Here is a 13,756-nt window from a genome sequence, read left to right on the forward strand (position 1 = left end):
ATAGACAGGGTGAAGGATTCAATAACGAGAGGTCATGCTTTCAAAGTGAGAGGTGGAAAGTTTAAGGGGGATACACGCAGCAAGTACTTCACACAGAGGGTGGTGGGCGTTTGGAATGTGTTGCCAGCAGAGGTGGTAGAGGCAGGCATGGTAGATTCATTTAAGATGCGTCTGGACAGATGCATGAGTCGGTGGGGAGCAGAGGGATACAGATGCTTAGGAATTGACCGACAGGTTTAGAAAACAATTAATTTGCTAAATGATACACTATGTTTTAGAAATATGAGTCCAAGAATTAGGAAGTTACGATGAGCTAAACAAAAACTGGTTTGGCCTCAATTGTCCTGACAAAGTATTTTGGCTCAAAATGTTGACTTTCCTGTCCCTTGGATGCTGTCTGTGCTCTTCTAGCTTCACATCTGTTGACTCTGACTTCCAGTATCTGCAGTCCTTACTGACTTCTGGTGTATTGTATGAGCAAAGAAGCAACAGGGATATGTGGAAAACAGTTTTTGAATATAGTTAGTGATTGGATCATTTAAAACAAAATTGTAGGGAGAATCTACAGTGCGTCACTCTTTTAGAACAGCAGCATGGTCTGAAACAACAGAAATTGCTGAATAACCATAGCAAATGTGGCAGTATCTGTGGGAAAAAAGTAGACAGGCTGGCAGAACACAGTAAGCTGGGCAGCATCAGGAAGTAGATTAGTCGACATTTTGGGTGTGACCCTTCAGGACTAGGGGTCGGTGTAGGGGGAGCTGCAGATAGAGGGTGTGGTGGGGACAGAGTGGTGAAGTAGGACAGTGAAGACAGGTAGAGGGTACAAACTAGTTGATCATTGGAAGGAATGAGTCTGGTCGGTGGCAGAGAGGAGTGCAAGAGAGGGGAGGGGCTGCAAGGGAATCGGAGGATGGGAAGGGAGGCTATTTGAAGTTGGAGAACTCAATGTTGAGCCCTCTGGATTGTAGGCTGCCCAAGCAGAAGATGAGGTATTGTTTCTCCAATTTGCAGTTTTGTTCGTTGTGGCAATGGAGGAGGCCAAAGATGGTCATGTTGGAATAGGAAGGGTAATTAAAATGGGCAGTGACTGGGAGGGTCGGCCACTGTGGGCCTGGCTGACATGCCCGGTGAACCGTTGCCTAGGTTTATGTTTCGTATTCCCAATGTAGAGAAGACCACATCAGAATCACCTGATGCAGTGAACTAGGTTGGAAGAGACAAGATTAGAATAGTACTGGAAAAGCACAGCAGGTCAGGCAACATACGAGGAATAGAAAAATCAATGTTTCAGGCAAAAGCCCTTCATCAGGAATTGTTGACGAAGGGCTTTTGCCCGAAACGTCGATTTTCCTGCTCCTTGAATGCTGCCTGACCTGTGCCTTTCCAACACTACTCTAATCTTGACTCTAATCTCCAGCATCTGCAGTACCCACTTTTGTCTAGGTTGGAAGAGAGGCAGATGAACCTCTGTCTCACTTGGAAGGACTTTTTGGGCCCCTGGATGGAGGTGAGGGGGGTTGTGTACCAACAGGTTTTGCATCTTTTCCAGTGCAGGAAAAGGTACCTTGGGGTTTGGGGGGGGGCGGGCGGTTGGTGAGGAGAGTGAGGGCTGCCTGAATGACAGAGGGATGAAAAGCACGTTGTTCGAAATAGGTGGACATCTAGGATGCTTAGGTGTGGAAAGTCTCCTTGTCCGAGCAGAAGCAGTGAAGGCGGAGGAATTGGGAAAACGTGTTCTTGCAGGATACTGGGTGGGTGGAAGTGTAGTCCAGGCAGTTATGGGGATCTGTGAGTTTGTAGTAAACGTCTGTCTGGAGACTGTCACTGGAGATAGAAATGGAGAGGTCAAGAAAGAGGAGGGAGGTGCCAAGCAGAGTTTAGATCAGAGTGGTGCTGTAAAAGCACAGCAGGTCAGGCAGCATAGGAGGTGCCAAGCAGAGTTAACGTTTCAAGTCTGGTGACTCTTCATCAGAATTTGAATTATCTTGATGGGTCGAAAAGTCTCCCTCCATGTTGTAATATTCAATGATTAGTTTTCTTATTTTGATTCGGCAAGATAAACTCTCCCACTGTATAAAAATCTGGTCATGATGTAGAGCAGCTGGTGTTGAACTGGGTGGATAAAGTTCAGAATCACACAGCCCCAGATTATAGTCTAACGGGTTTATTTAAAAGCTCTAGCTTTCGAAGTTACCTAATGAAGGAGCAGCCCTCAGAAAGCTAGTGCTTCCAAATAAACCTGTTGGACTATAACCTGGTATTGTGTGATTTTTTAAACTAAAATCCGGTATTTCAGTCCTCCGGAACCCTTGTTCAACCAGAAAAGTTTCCACATCGGACCATCTCAGAGGTGCACAACTTCAGGCTGCTCCAGCTGCCCAGCACAAAAGTTCCTTTTCTTCCAATCTCATTGGCTGTCCGGTGAGGTGGACGGGCGGTGCACCGGGAGGACCGGTCGCTGATAGGTCAAAATGTCTGCCAATGTCGGGGACGACACCCGGATGGGTTTGCGCATGCGTGGGAGCGGCGGCAGCTGCGATGGTAGCGGGAGGGAAGAGGAGCGGCCAGGTGGTGGCTTGGCTCAACCGGGCAGAGTGGGACCAGGTGATCGAGTACCTGTACAGTAGGGATAGTAAGTTGCAGCGGTATGCACTGGACAGGATCTCCGCCTGGAAGAGCAGGTAGTTGGGGCGATACTGTTGAAGGATCAGGGGCTGAGTTCTAATTGTTGTGGCTGGGAAAGGCCGATCATTCGTACAGTTAAGGTCCTTAACAGTTCATCATGCAGCTGCGTTTCATTCACATACGTTACAAAAATATAACAATTGCAATTGGTGAAATGTGAATTTTGCCAAGCACTGAAAGTAACGAGTTCAGTTTCTACACAGAGAAGCATCATTAATGATATAATTATATTTACAGTGTCGATCAGCCTTTTCTTTGTAGCGAATCTGATATCAATTTCCAGATGTGTTTCAGTTGCACCAGGGTACCTGGGAATCATTTTTACATTGTCATGTAATTTTGTTTTTAGGAAGTATTCCATGTCCATACTAAATGTCTTTTTTCCTAGTTTAATTTGACCCTCTTCCTCTTTTCCTCTGAATCACTGGAACAGTTCATTGGATTAAAGATTTGTTTTCTCTGTATTGTGTACTGTTTTATGCAAGATCATGTACTTTTAGAGTTAGTTGAGGAATGAATTTAAGCCCTGACACACTTGTTTCAGGTGGCTATTCATCCTTATTTAATAGTTCTTCAGAATAAAAGATGACTTTCTTCCACTTCAGTGGTACCTGAAATGGTTGATAGGTCCAATGCTACCTACAGATTCTGCCATAAGTTGGCTTTTCTGCAGGAATGCTTGGAGGACATTGCTGAAATATATTGCTGCCACTCAACTTGAGAATTTCAGTGAATTAAAGGAGACCGTAGGACTAGGGCATCATAAAAGAGATGTCCTGTGACAGGTTAATGATCCATGGGATTGGGAGTACTCTGTCATGGGGACAGACTTCAGGAAGTCCCTGAAAACCAGTAGATGTAGCTAAAAGTTGAGATTAGGGTTTACATATTTTTTCTAACTTATTATTTTGGACTTGCCTCTTATTCTTAATTGGTGTATGTGTGTTATGATATTAACTTTTTTGTTTAGTGATTAATAAACTCACTTTGTGAACTCAGGAATGCCTGGTTAAGTTGGCCTCCCTTTAAACATGTGAGTTCATTTACAACAAATGTAGAATGCTGGAGAAACCCAGTAGGTCTGGATCATCTGTAGAGAGAGTCATTGGTCTGTTTCAGTGTTGTATAATTCATTCAGTCCTACACGTTTGCACCAACCAGATATCCTAAACTGATCTAGTACCATTTTTACCAGCATTTGGCTCATGTCCCTCTAAACCCTACTTATTCATTTACCTATGCAGATGCATTTTAAAGGTTGTAATTATACCCACCTCCTCCACTTTCTCAGGCAGCTCATACAGACACCACTTTCTGCATAAAAAAGTTGTCCCTCAGGTCCTATTTAAAATTTTCTCCTCTCATCTTAAACCTCTATTTTTGAATTCCCCTATGCTGGGGAAAAGACCTTAGCTATTCACCTTATCCATGCTCCTCATGATTTTGTAAATCTCTAGAAGGTCACACTACAGCCTCCAATGCTCCAGAGAAAAAAAGCCCCAGGCATTCAGGCTCTCCCAATAGCTCCAACCCTCCAATCCCAGCAACATTCTTGTAAATCTTTTTTGCACCCTTTCAAGTTTAACAACATCTTTCCTGTAGCAGGGAAATCAGAACTGAACATGCTATTCTAAAAGTCCTGTACAGACTCAACATGTCAACTCCTATACTCAATGCACTGATTAATGAAGGCAAGCATGCTAAATGCTTTCCATACCACCCTATCAACGTGTGACTCAACTTTCAGGAACTATGCCCCTGCACTCCTAGGTGTCTTCATTCAGCAACCCTCCCCAGGGAGAAATAGTTAGCCTTTCAATCCAGTAAAAGTTACAAGACCAGTGCATTCAGGAAGGGTCACTGGACCCAAGTTGTTAATTCTGATTTTTCTCCACCAATGCTGGCAGACCTGCTGAGCCTTTCAAGCAATTTCTGTTTTTGTTTCTGATTTCCAGCATCTGCAGTTCTTTCGGTTTTTATTATCAGGATCTTCAGTTCGTTTGGGTCTGGGAGAAAAATGTTCATGAGGAAATTGATCAGTTATTAAATTGGCCTTGTGACCAACCAAAGGGCTGAGTGAATAGAGGAGCAAATTCATTCCTCCTCAGCTGAGAACATAACTCTTTCGGGTTAGATTTAGATTCCCTACTGTGTGGAAACAGGCCCTTCGGCCCAAAAAGTCCACACTGACCCTCCAAAGAGTAACCCACCCAGACCCATTTCCCTCTGACTAATGCACCTAACACTATGGGCAATTTTAGCATGGCCAATTCATCTGCCCTGCACATCTTTGGACTGTATTTTGTCTCGAACCATAAAAATTCAGAGATGTTGCCTGGGCTCTGCATATATTTCTTTGTCTAATTTTATGGAATGAAACAGCTGAACAATGATACAGCAGAAAAGAAGTTTATTTAACTATTTGACTGTGAGCTGTTTGTTAGAACTACTTCAGTAATCGTATTTTCTTGTTCTTCACATAACTTTTTTTTTGCAAATATTCACCCATTTCCTATTTGAATATTACCACGAACCTGCTTCTGCTGCCCTTTTCTGACAGTGAATTTCATATTACATCAACTTGTGTTTCTTCAAAAAAGGTCAGATTTTTTTCTCTGTCAAACCTTAAATCTATGTCATCTGACAGTTTCTGTTCTTCATGACCATTCAAATCTCAAGCTGCTTTTAACACTCTCCATCCCTTTAACAACTTACACTTTTTCTGGCCTGATCAGTCTATTTTCACTAAGGACTCCTCATTGCTCAGTATATTATGATGATTGTGTCTTTTTTATTTTCTGGACGGAATTGGAAAGCTACTTTTAAAATTGAAGACTGTGGAAGGAGTTGCTGCACTTCTGAGAAGCAACTTCTCAGAAACTCATTGCCTATGATATTTATCCTGCCATTGTATGAGCTGTATGGGAGGCTGTGAATGTCTGGCGCAATGGGCTGTGTACAAAGTGAAATTTAGTGACTAACAGGTTGCTGAGTAGTTTATGGAATTGTGACCAGTTGTGGATGCCAAAGGCCCTCAGTCTGATTTAAATTATCTGATTGTCTTCTGGGTAGCCAAAAGGCTTGTAGTTGAGAATGTTACTGGCAGAAGCTTTCAGATGGCTGAAAGGACAGATGTTGCCTTTTTTTCTCCAATAATATAGCTAAAGTCTTAAAGCCTGTTTGTTTTCCATTGCCGGGTGCTGTAAACTGTGCCTTTTACCCCCTAACAAGAAGCCTTGCAGTTAATGTATTAGTTGTCTATGCCTCTTGCGAAGAAGTGAAAAATATCTGGAGAAAAAGAGTGTAGGTCAGAAATCCTGGCAGAGATCTTATCTGAACCCTATGGACTGGGGTCTTTTGAACTGCTTCTCCCATTTTATTCTCTTCATCCATAATGTGTGTGTGGTATAACATAAGATAAAGGGGCTTTAGGAGGATTAATGTTTTAAGTTATAGGTTGACAATTCATAATTGTTTATTTGTGGTTAGAATCTATTTATAATAAATTCTCATTCTTGTTAAGTATAGAAACCTGGTCTGTGTTTTCCATTAGCCTTGGCCTATCTGTCAGGTAAATTGGGGACTTCATGTACTTGGATAATAGTGAGTTTTGAGAAAATTTGCAGCTTAGGTTGAGGCTTTGGATAATATTACTGACTTTTGTGATGACTCTGGGAATAGCTAGCCTGATTTCCAGCATGCTATCCTGTGAGATGTGATAGTCTGCATGACCAAACAGGAGAGCCTGAGAAATTTCTGGGCTTTTTTGTTCCAGTCTTACCTGCAAAATTTCATGCTCCTTTTTTTCCCCTGATTTTTATATTGATGAGTTTACCAGTGCTAATTTCCTGCTGAAAAGTCAAACTATTTTGCTGTTGATTTCTACTCTGTCACCTTCTTTCCACGTGGTCTATTTCTAATTCTCTTCTAAAAGTGCGGTGACCCTAATGCAGAATTCTGGGAATCATCATTTTATTCACTGGGGTAGCGTGCTAGAAATTGAGCCCTGCTATTTCCAGAGATGTTGCAGACAGTAAAGATTTTATAAAAAAATGTGAACCTCCATAGTTTACCTGAATTTCAGACTCAAGTTGATAGCATGGACCAGGTTTTATACTGAACAAGATTTACTGTTTATTCCGAGCAATTAAACTGTTGCTTTAGGTCAACAGTTATAACCCATCAGCATATAACATTGCAAATTATGAGTTTTTAAACTTTTGTTTACACTCTTACACACAGACAAGCAAGGTAAAAGTATGGCAGAGGGAAAAACTGGAAAAATAGTTCAATACTCCTTGTTCTCTTTGTTTATGCTTCAATCATCTTTCTCCAGGTGCACCAACTCACTGGTTGCTAAGAGACACAAGGTGGCTGGTTCACTTTTAAAAGATTTTGATGTTATTTAAAAGTTATGGTGTTGTGGTGTAAAATTATGTCCCAATACATGTGTGAATCATAATTTGACGTTATTTAAAAGTTATGGTGTACAGCAACTGTTGCAGGAAAGATAAACTTGTTTTCTTCAAGTCTGAAGTGAGTTTTGACTGTAGAAAACATAGTGACTGTACCCAAGTTGGAGAAGAACTGAGCATTTCTGTTTTTCTGTATCTTTCTCTCTACTTTGTTCCCAGGCAGGCAAAATATCTGTCATTGATATCTATCCCTAGTCTGTAGACTAAAGAACGACCTCTTGCCAGCAAAAGCGTAGTGGTTCTCCCACTTTGGCCCTAAATGATCTGAAACTCAACTTCAATGATTGCTTCTTCAAACAATTTATGCAAACTCTGCAATAGTTGTCAGGTGCTTTTGAAACATACATCCACCCTTTCAAACACTGGGTTTAAAGCTTTCTCATTTCAATCCACAGTTTCTTAAAAAGCACTAAGTAAAAATACACAGTCTTTACACCATTGTGTACCTTCCTCCAAATGGCATACACCTCAGTCTTTTGACTTTTTGGATTAAATAAGGTGGGTACAGAATTTGAAAATTAAGAAAACTAAATGTCAGGACAATATGTGGCACCTGCATTCTTTGGCTGTATAGTAGGCGTTAGCAATGGTCTGCTGATGGTCTAGCTTGTTGGAGTTCTGTAAGTTTGCAGTGCAGAAGGGTTTGTGTCTGTAACAGACCTTTGCTTATTTAATCTGCAACTAACCATAATCTTCCACATTTTGCCCCATAACCGTGTGCTGTTCATTGGTGTGGTTATATCGATATTTGATGAAGCATGTGTTTTTTCTTTCCATTTTATAGATATGGCAGTAGCACTCCACTTGCTGTGGAGTGCACGGAAGCTCTGATGCAATGTAAACTTCAGGATGAGGCTGGGGAAACTGCATCGAGTGAACTGATTCTCTCCTATGGTCTTGCTCTTGTCAGGTAATGTATGTCTATAAGAAGACTCTTTATATTCGTGTGGTAAACTTATTTCCTGTATCAGTTAACCCTCCCCAAACGTTTGGCCTGAATTCTCACTGTAAGAGGGGGGAGGCGGGGTTCAAGAGCGGTGGTGTTGGAGGAATTAAGTGATAGGAGAGTGGAGTGGGAGAAGCTGCTCTGAAATGGTGCACCCATTGAGTACTCTGTCCACCTCGGTGTGAAATGGCAACCAGTCAGAAGTCTTGATGCTGTTTACGTCATCATACCTCAGAATGGTCCATAGCATCATAGAAATATACAGCATGGAAACAGACCATTTGTTCCAACTCATCCATGCTGATGCAATATCTTTCTAAATCTTGTCCCATTTGTCAGCATTCGGCCCATATCCCTCTAAACCCTTCCTGTTCATATACCCATCCAGATGCCTCTTAAATGTTGTCATCATACTAGACTCCACTACTTCCTCTGACCGCTCATTCCACATCCACCACCCACTGCATGAAAAACTTGCCCCTCAGGTATCTTTCCTCTCTTAGCTTAAACCTAAGCCTTCTAGTTTTGGACTTTTTGCCCCCCACCCCCGCATCAACCCAGATAAAATACCTTGTCTATTTACCCTATCCAATGCTCCTCATGATTCTACAAACCTCTAAGGTCACCTTCAGCCTGCAATGCTCCAGTGAAAATAGCCCCAGCCTATTCAGCTTCTCCCTGTAGCTCAAATCCTTCAACCCTGGCAACACCTTTTGTAAATCTTTTCTGAACCCTTTCAAGGCTCACAACATCCTGTCTGTAGGAGGGAGACCAGAATTGCAAATGTGGCCAAACCAAACAGCTGTAACACGACCTCCCAACTCCGCACTCAATGCACTGACCAATAAAGGCAAGCATACCAAATGCCGCCTTCCCTATCCTATGTACCTGTGACTCCACTTTCAAAGAACTGTGAACCTGCACTCTAAGGTGCCTTTGTTCAGCAACACACCCCACGACCTTACTATTAAGTGCATAACTCCTGCCCTGATTTGCCTTTCCAAATACAGTACCTCACATTTATCTAACTTAAGCTCTGTCTGCCACTCCTCAGCCCAATGACCCATCTGATCAAGGTCCCGTTGAGCTCTGAGGTAACCTTCTTCACTTTCTACTACACCTCCAGTTCTGGTGTCATCTACAAAATTATTAACCATACCTCCTATGTTCACATTGAAGTTCAGCCCGAGAAATATTACTTGTACACAAACTGAGCATGTATTGTTACCTCAAAAAATTTGTTCAAAAGAACTTGACGTTTAACACAGTACATGTGATATTTTTCACTTTGAGGGTCCTGCTTATGACACTTTGTGCCTTTTCATGCCAGTACGCTTGCCTCCTATCTTTGCTATGAATTCTGGCTTCCTTGCTAAGGTATAGCAAGATGGCTTAGAAGAACTCTTGGCAATGTGCCTAAGTTCCCTCACATTCTTTGTGGTTCTTAACAGAGTTCTGACAAACCATGGTTGTCAACAGAGCTGCAATTTAAAATTTGATTGACATCTATATTTGTGTAGCAGTCATAAGGAGTTGCCAGTTAGCGATTGAGAAGCTGACTCCTCTCTCTCCACTTCAGTTACCCACCACCCCTCAGGCTAATTGTTGTATCACAATTACTAAATTACTAAATATTTTTTGAAAAAGTGGGCAGCACGGTGGCACAATAGTTAGCACTGCTGCCTCATAGCGCCAGAGACCAGGGTTCAATTCCCACCTCAGGCGACTGACTGTGTGGAGTTTGCACATTCTCCCTGTGACTGCGTCGGTTTCCTCCCATTTTATATTTTTGTTATCAAATGTTGTAATATGAATAGGGAATATGGAACAAATTTCAAGTAAAGCCTGAATTTCAGTTACATTTTAGAATAGGAATTAAGCCATTAACTGACCCATGCACATGATCACTTTTAGCATTGATCACAAAAAATGAATTCTGTTGGTTGGGTCACCTGTATTAATGTATTTGCAATTAACTTAAAATTTATCAGATTATTCAGATAATTTTAGTGATTACATGTTTAACAACATTGGATTCATAAATTCTTTTTTAGGTTTGTTAATCTGATTACTGAGAAGAAGCAGAAAACTGTTGCTGTCCCACTGAGACGTTTGGCAAGTAAGGTAAGATATTAGTACACATACTCTCTATAAACTTTGCATAATAACAACTTGAAAAATGACATACACGAATACATGCCTATTCATGTATCTGTTAAGATACCTTTTAAACAGTGCTATTGTGTCTGCTTTTACTACCTCCTGGGGCAGTACATTCCTGCGGGGAGAGAGCTTGCCCCTCACATCACCTTTAAACTTTCCCCTTTTTCTTAAACCTATGTCCCATAGTAATCAGCATTTCTACCCTGAAAACAAGACACTGACCATCTGTTTTATTCATGCCTCTCATAATTTTATAAACCCTTTAGCCTCTGATGTTCAAGAGAAATCAATCAAAGTTTGTCCAATCTCTCCTCATAGCTAATATTTTCCAAACCAGGCAGTATCCTAGTAAACCTTTTTCAGTACCCTCTCCAAAACTTCCACATTCTTCTAATAGTGTGGGGACCAGAACTCTAACCATCAGCCCTAGACATTCACTGACCTTACTGTTGCTGGATTTTTCACTCTCAATATCCTGGAGCTTACCATGGATCAGAAACTGAACTGGACCAACTACATAAATACTGTAGCTACAACAGGAGATCAGAGGTGAAGAAACCTGCAATGAGTAACTCACTCCCTAAAGCTGTCCACCACCCACAAAGCATAAGCCAGAAGTGTGATGGAACAGTCCCCATTGGCTGAATGAGAGCAGTTTCAATAATAACATCAAAGGAGCAGGAGAATTGACGTTTCGGGCGTAAGCCCTTCTTCAGGAATCCTGAAGAAGGGCTTATGTCCGAAACGTCGATTCTCCTGCTCCTTGGATGCTGCCTGACCTGCTGCGCTTTTCCAGCAACACATTTTTCAACTCTGATCTCCAGCATCTGCAGTCCTCACTTTCTCCCAGTTTCAATGATACTCAGCTTTATGCTGTTCACGACAAAGCTCACTTGATTGGCACCACATTCACTCCCTCCATCACTGACTCACAGTAGCAGCAGTGTGTTTACCATCTACAAAATGGACTGTGGAAATTCACCAAGGCTCCTTGAAAAACACATTTCAAACTCCATCTTCTAGGTGGCAATGGTCATAAGGGCAACAGATACATGGGGACAGAACTACCGATAAATTCCCCTCCAATGTCATCACCATCTTGATTTGGAAGTGTATCGCTGTTCTTTGTATTGCTAAGTCAAAATCCAGGAACACCCTCCCTCCCTAACAGCATTTTTACACCAAATGGATTGCAGCAGTTCAAGATAGTAGCTCACTACCACCTCTCAAGGACAACTAGAGATGGGTAATAAATGCTAGCCCAGCCTTAAACACCACATCCCATGAGTGAATTCAATTCAAAACTAATGGTGACACAACGGTTAGCACTGATGTCTTTTAGTGCCAAGGGCCAAGGTTCGATTCCAGCCTTGTGCCTGTCTGTATGGAATTGTCACATTCTACCGATGCCTGTATAGGTTTCCTCCGGGTGCTTCAGTTTCTTCCCACACTCCAAGGATGTGCAGGTTAGGTGGGTTGGCCATAGGAAATTGCACCTTAGTGTCTGGGGAAGTGCAGATTAAGTGGGTTATGGGGATAGGTTTGGGGGGCTGGGTCTTGGTCCGAGTGGGATGCTCTTTGGACGGTCATTGCAGACTCGATGGGCCAAATGGTCTCTTTCTCCACTGTACGGATTCTGCATAGAGTGGCAAGCATATAATTTCAGCCAAGATTAATATGTGAGAGAGTGAACATCTGACTGGTCAGAGTCCTGGAGAGTGTCCATCTGGGTTGTTGGAAGTCAACTTTGCAACTTAAAAAGAAAAGGTCAAACATAGCTGCATGTCGTGGAGCACTCAATTCTTCGATTGGTACATTGGCATCGAAATATGTTCTTCCTTTTGTGGTCGACCAACAATAGCAGTGTACGGTATCAACATACAGAATCTATACTCTTTCTCACAAGAGTATATTCTGGATTAGTGGTGCTGGAAGAGCACAGCAGTTCAGGCAGCATCCAAGGAGCTTCGAAATCGACGTTTCGGGCAAAAGCCCGAATCTGGTTTCCAGCATCTGCAGTCATTGTTTTTACTTCACACGAGTATATCCTGCCCTTAGTCTAAAATTGCAACTAATTTATTTATTCTCAATGGTGGTGATTTTCTCCAGGATTTTTCAATCATCAGTTAATTGATTAATACTTTGAATGATACCAGACATGATAAGTGTAATAATTTGTCTATTTTGATATCATATCTAAGAGATCATATCTAAGAATAGATGCAATATAGCTGTGGACCTTTTTAGGAACATGAGGCATAGCCAGCCTCCTCATGCTATCCCAGATCCAACTGCCTTGCCGAGTGAATGGTTCACACCACTAAGGGATTAATTGTGAACTGCTGGGAGACAAGGCAAACTCTCCATATTGCAATCTGATGCTTAAAAGCATAACTTCTGCATTTGGATTTGCCATTGTTAATGGAACACTTGTTCAGAAGGCAAGTAGAAAAACCTTGTCAAGCAACTACCAGTCCCACCTTCCAGAATAGAGGACAAACCTGGCGTAAGCAAGCGAGAGAGAATATGGCCTTAGAATTGCTTTGTCCATTTGTAGGTACAAGATTTAAGTTATACATCATGATCTGGTGATTCACAGAAGTATCAAAAGTTTGTAGTGAGCCTCAATCTTATGCAGTCACAATACCTGATGAGGTGATGTTAAGGAGAAGTGTATGTCAGCTAGTTCTATGTACAATTGTACATTACTCAGTGTTCCAATTGTACATAGAACTGAACCAGGGATAAACTTAGGTGAAGTTGTGAATGATCACTGTGAAAATAGTCAATAATATGCAAGATATCAATACACCTACAGCTCACAACCATTCAAACACCGAGTCTCGATCTTGGTCATGCTATTATAAGTGAAATCAACGAACATGAAAACATGCAAATTTGGATCAGAAGCAGGCCATACATGTTCTGCAGTCTTCTATTAATCAATAAGATCATAGTTGATCAGCTAGTTCTGAACTTGACAATCCCATTCTACTATTCTTAACCTTAGGATTCTCTTGCTACTTAGAATTTTAAAGGAAGTAGCTGTAGTGATAATAGTTGCACTGGTGGTAATCTTCCAAGAATCTGTAGGGGACTGGAAAACCGGTTGTGTAATACTATTGTTCAAAGACGAAAGGAGGCAGAAAACAAGTAACCACATAGGCCAGTTAGCTTATCATTAGAAATTGGGAATATATTAGTCTACTATAAAGGGTATGATATCAGAGCATTTAGAAATTTACAATACAATTAAGTAGAGTCAGCTTGGCTTTCTGAAGGAGAAATCATGCTTGACAAATTTATTAGAGTGCTTTGAAGGAGGTAGCAAGCAGGACAGGTGAACCAATAGATGTGGTGTGTTGTAAGTTTATAAGAGGTTTTGATAATTTACATGAGAATACTTGAGATGATAAGAACCCATGATGTCTGGGCAGTTTCTTAGCATGGATCAAAGATTGTTTAACTAATGAAGACAGTTAGG

At 41.6% G+C, this 13,756-nt stretch overlaps 1 protein-coding gene across 1 annotated transcript in view; it reads left to right on the forward strand.

Moving 5' to 3' along the window:
* Window positions 1–2,505: 2,505 nt before the first annotated feature.
* The window catches only part of las1l (LAS1 like ribosome biogenesis factor), an 82,944-nt gene continuing 71,693 nt past the window's right edge, over window positions 2,506–13,756 (forward strand). Inside the window, exons 1-3 of the mRNA XM_043704838.1 lie at window positions 2,506–2,684; window positions 7,948–8,073; window positions 10,164–10,233. Of these exons, the coding sequence (XP_043560773.1) occupies window positions 2,542–2,684; window positions 7,948–8,073; window positions 10,164–10,233 (339 nt within the window). The 5' untranslated portion in view covers window positions 2,506–2,541. The remainder of the gene's footprint in view (window positions 2,685–7,947; window positions 8,074–10,163; window positions 10,234–13,756) is intronic.

This window comes from Chiloscyllium plagiosum, chromosome 15, assembly GCF_004010195.1.
Source record: "Chiloscyllium plagiosum isolate BGI_BamShark_2017 chromosome 15, ASM401019v2, whole genome shotgun sequence".
In the NCBI taxonomy this organism is placed as follows: domain Eukaryota; kingdom Metazoa; phylum Chordata; class Chondrichthyes; order Orectolobiformes; family Hemiscylliidae; genus Chiloscyllium; species Chiloscyllium plagiosum.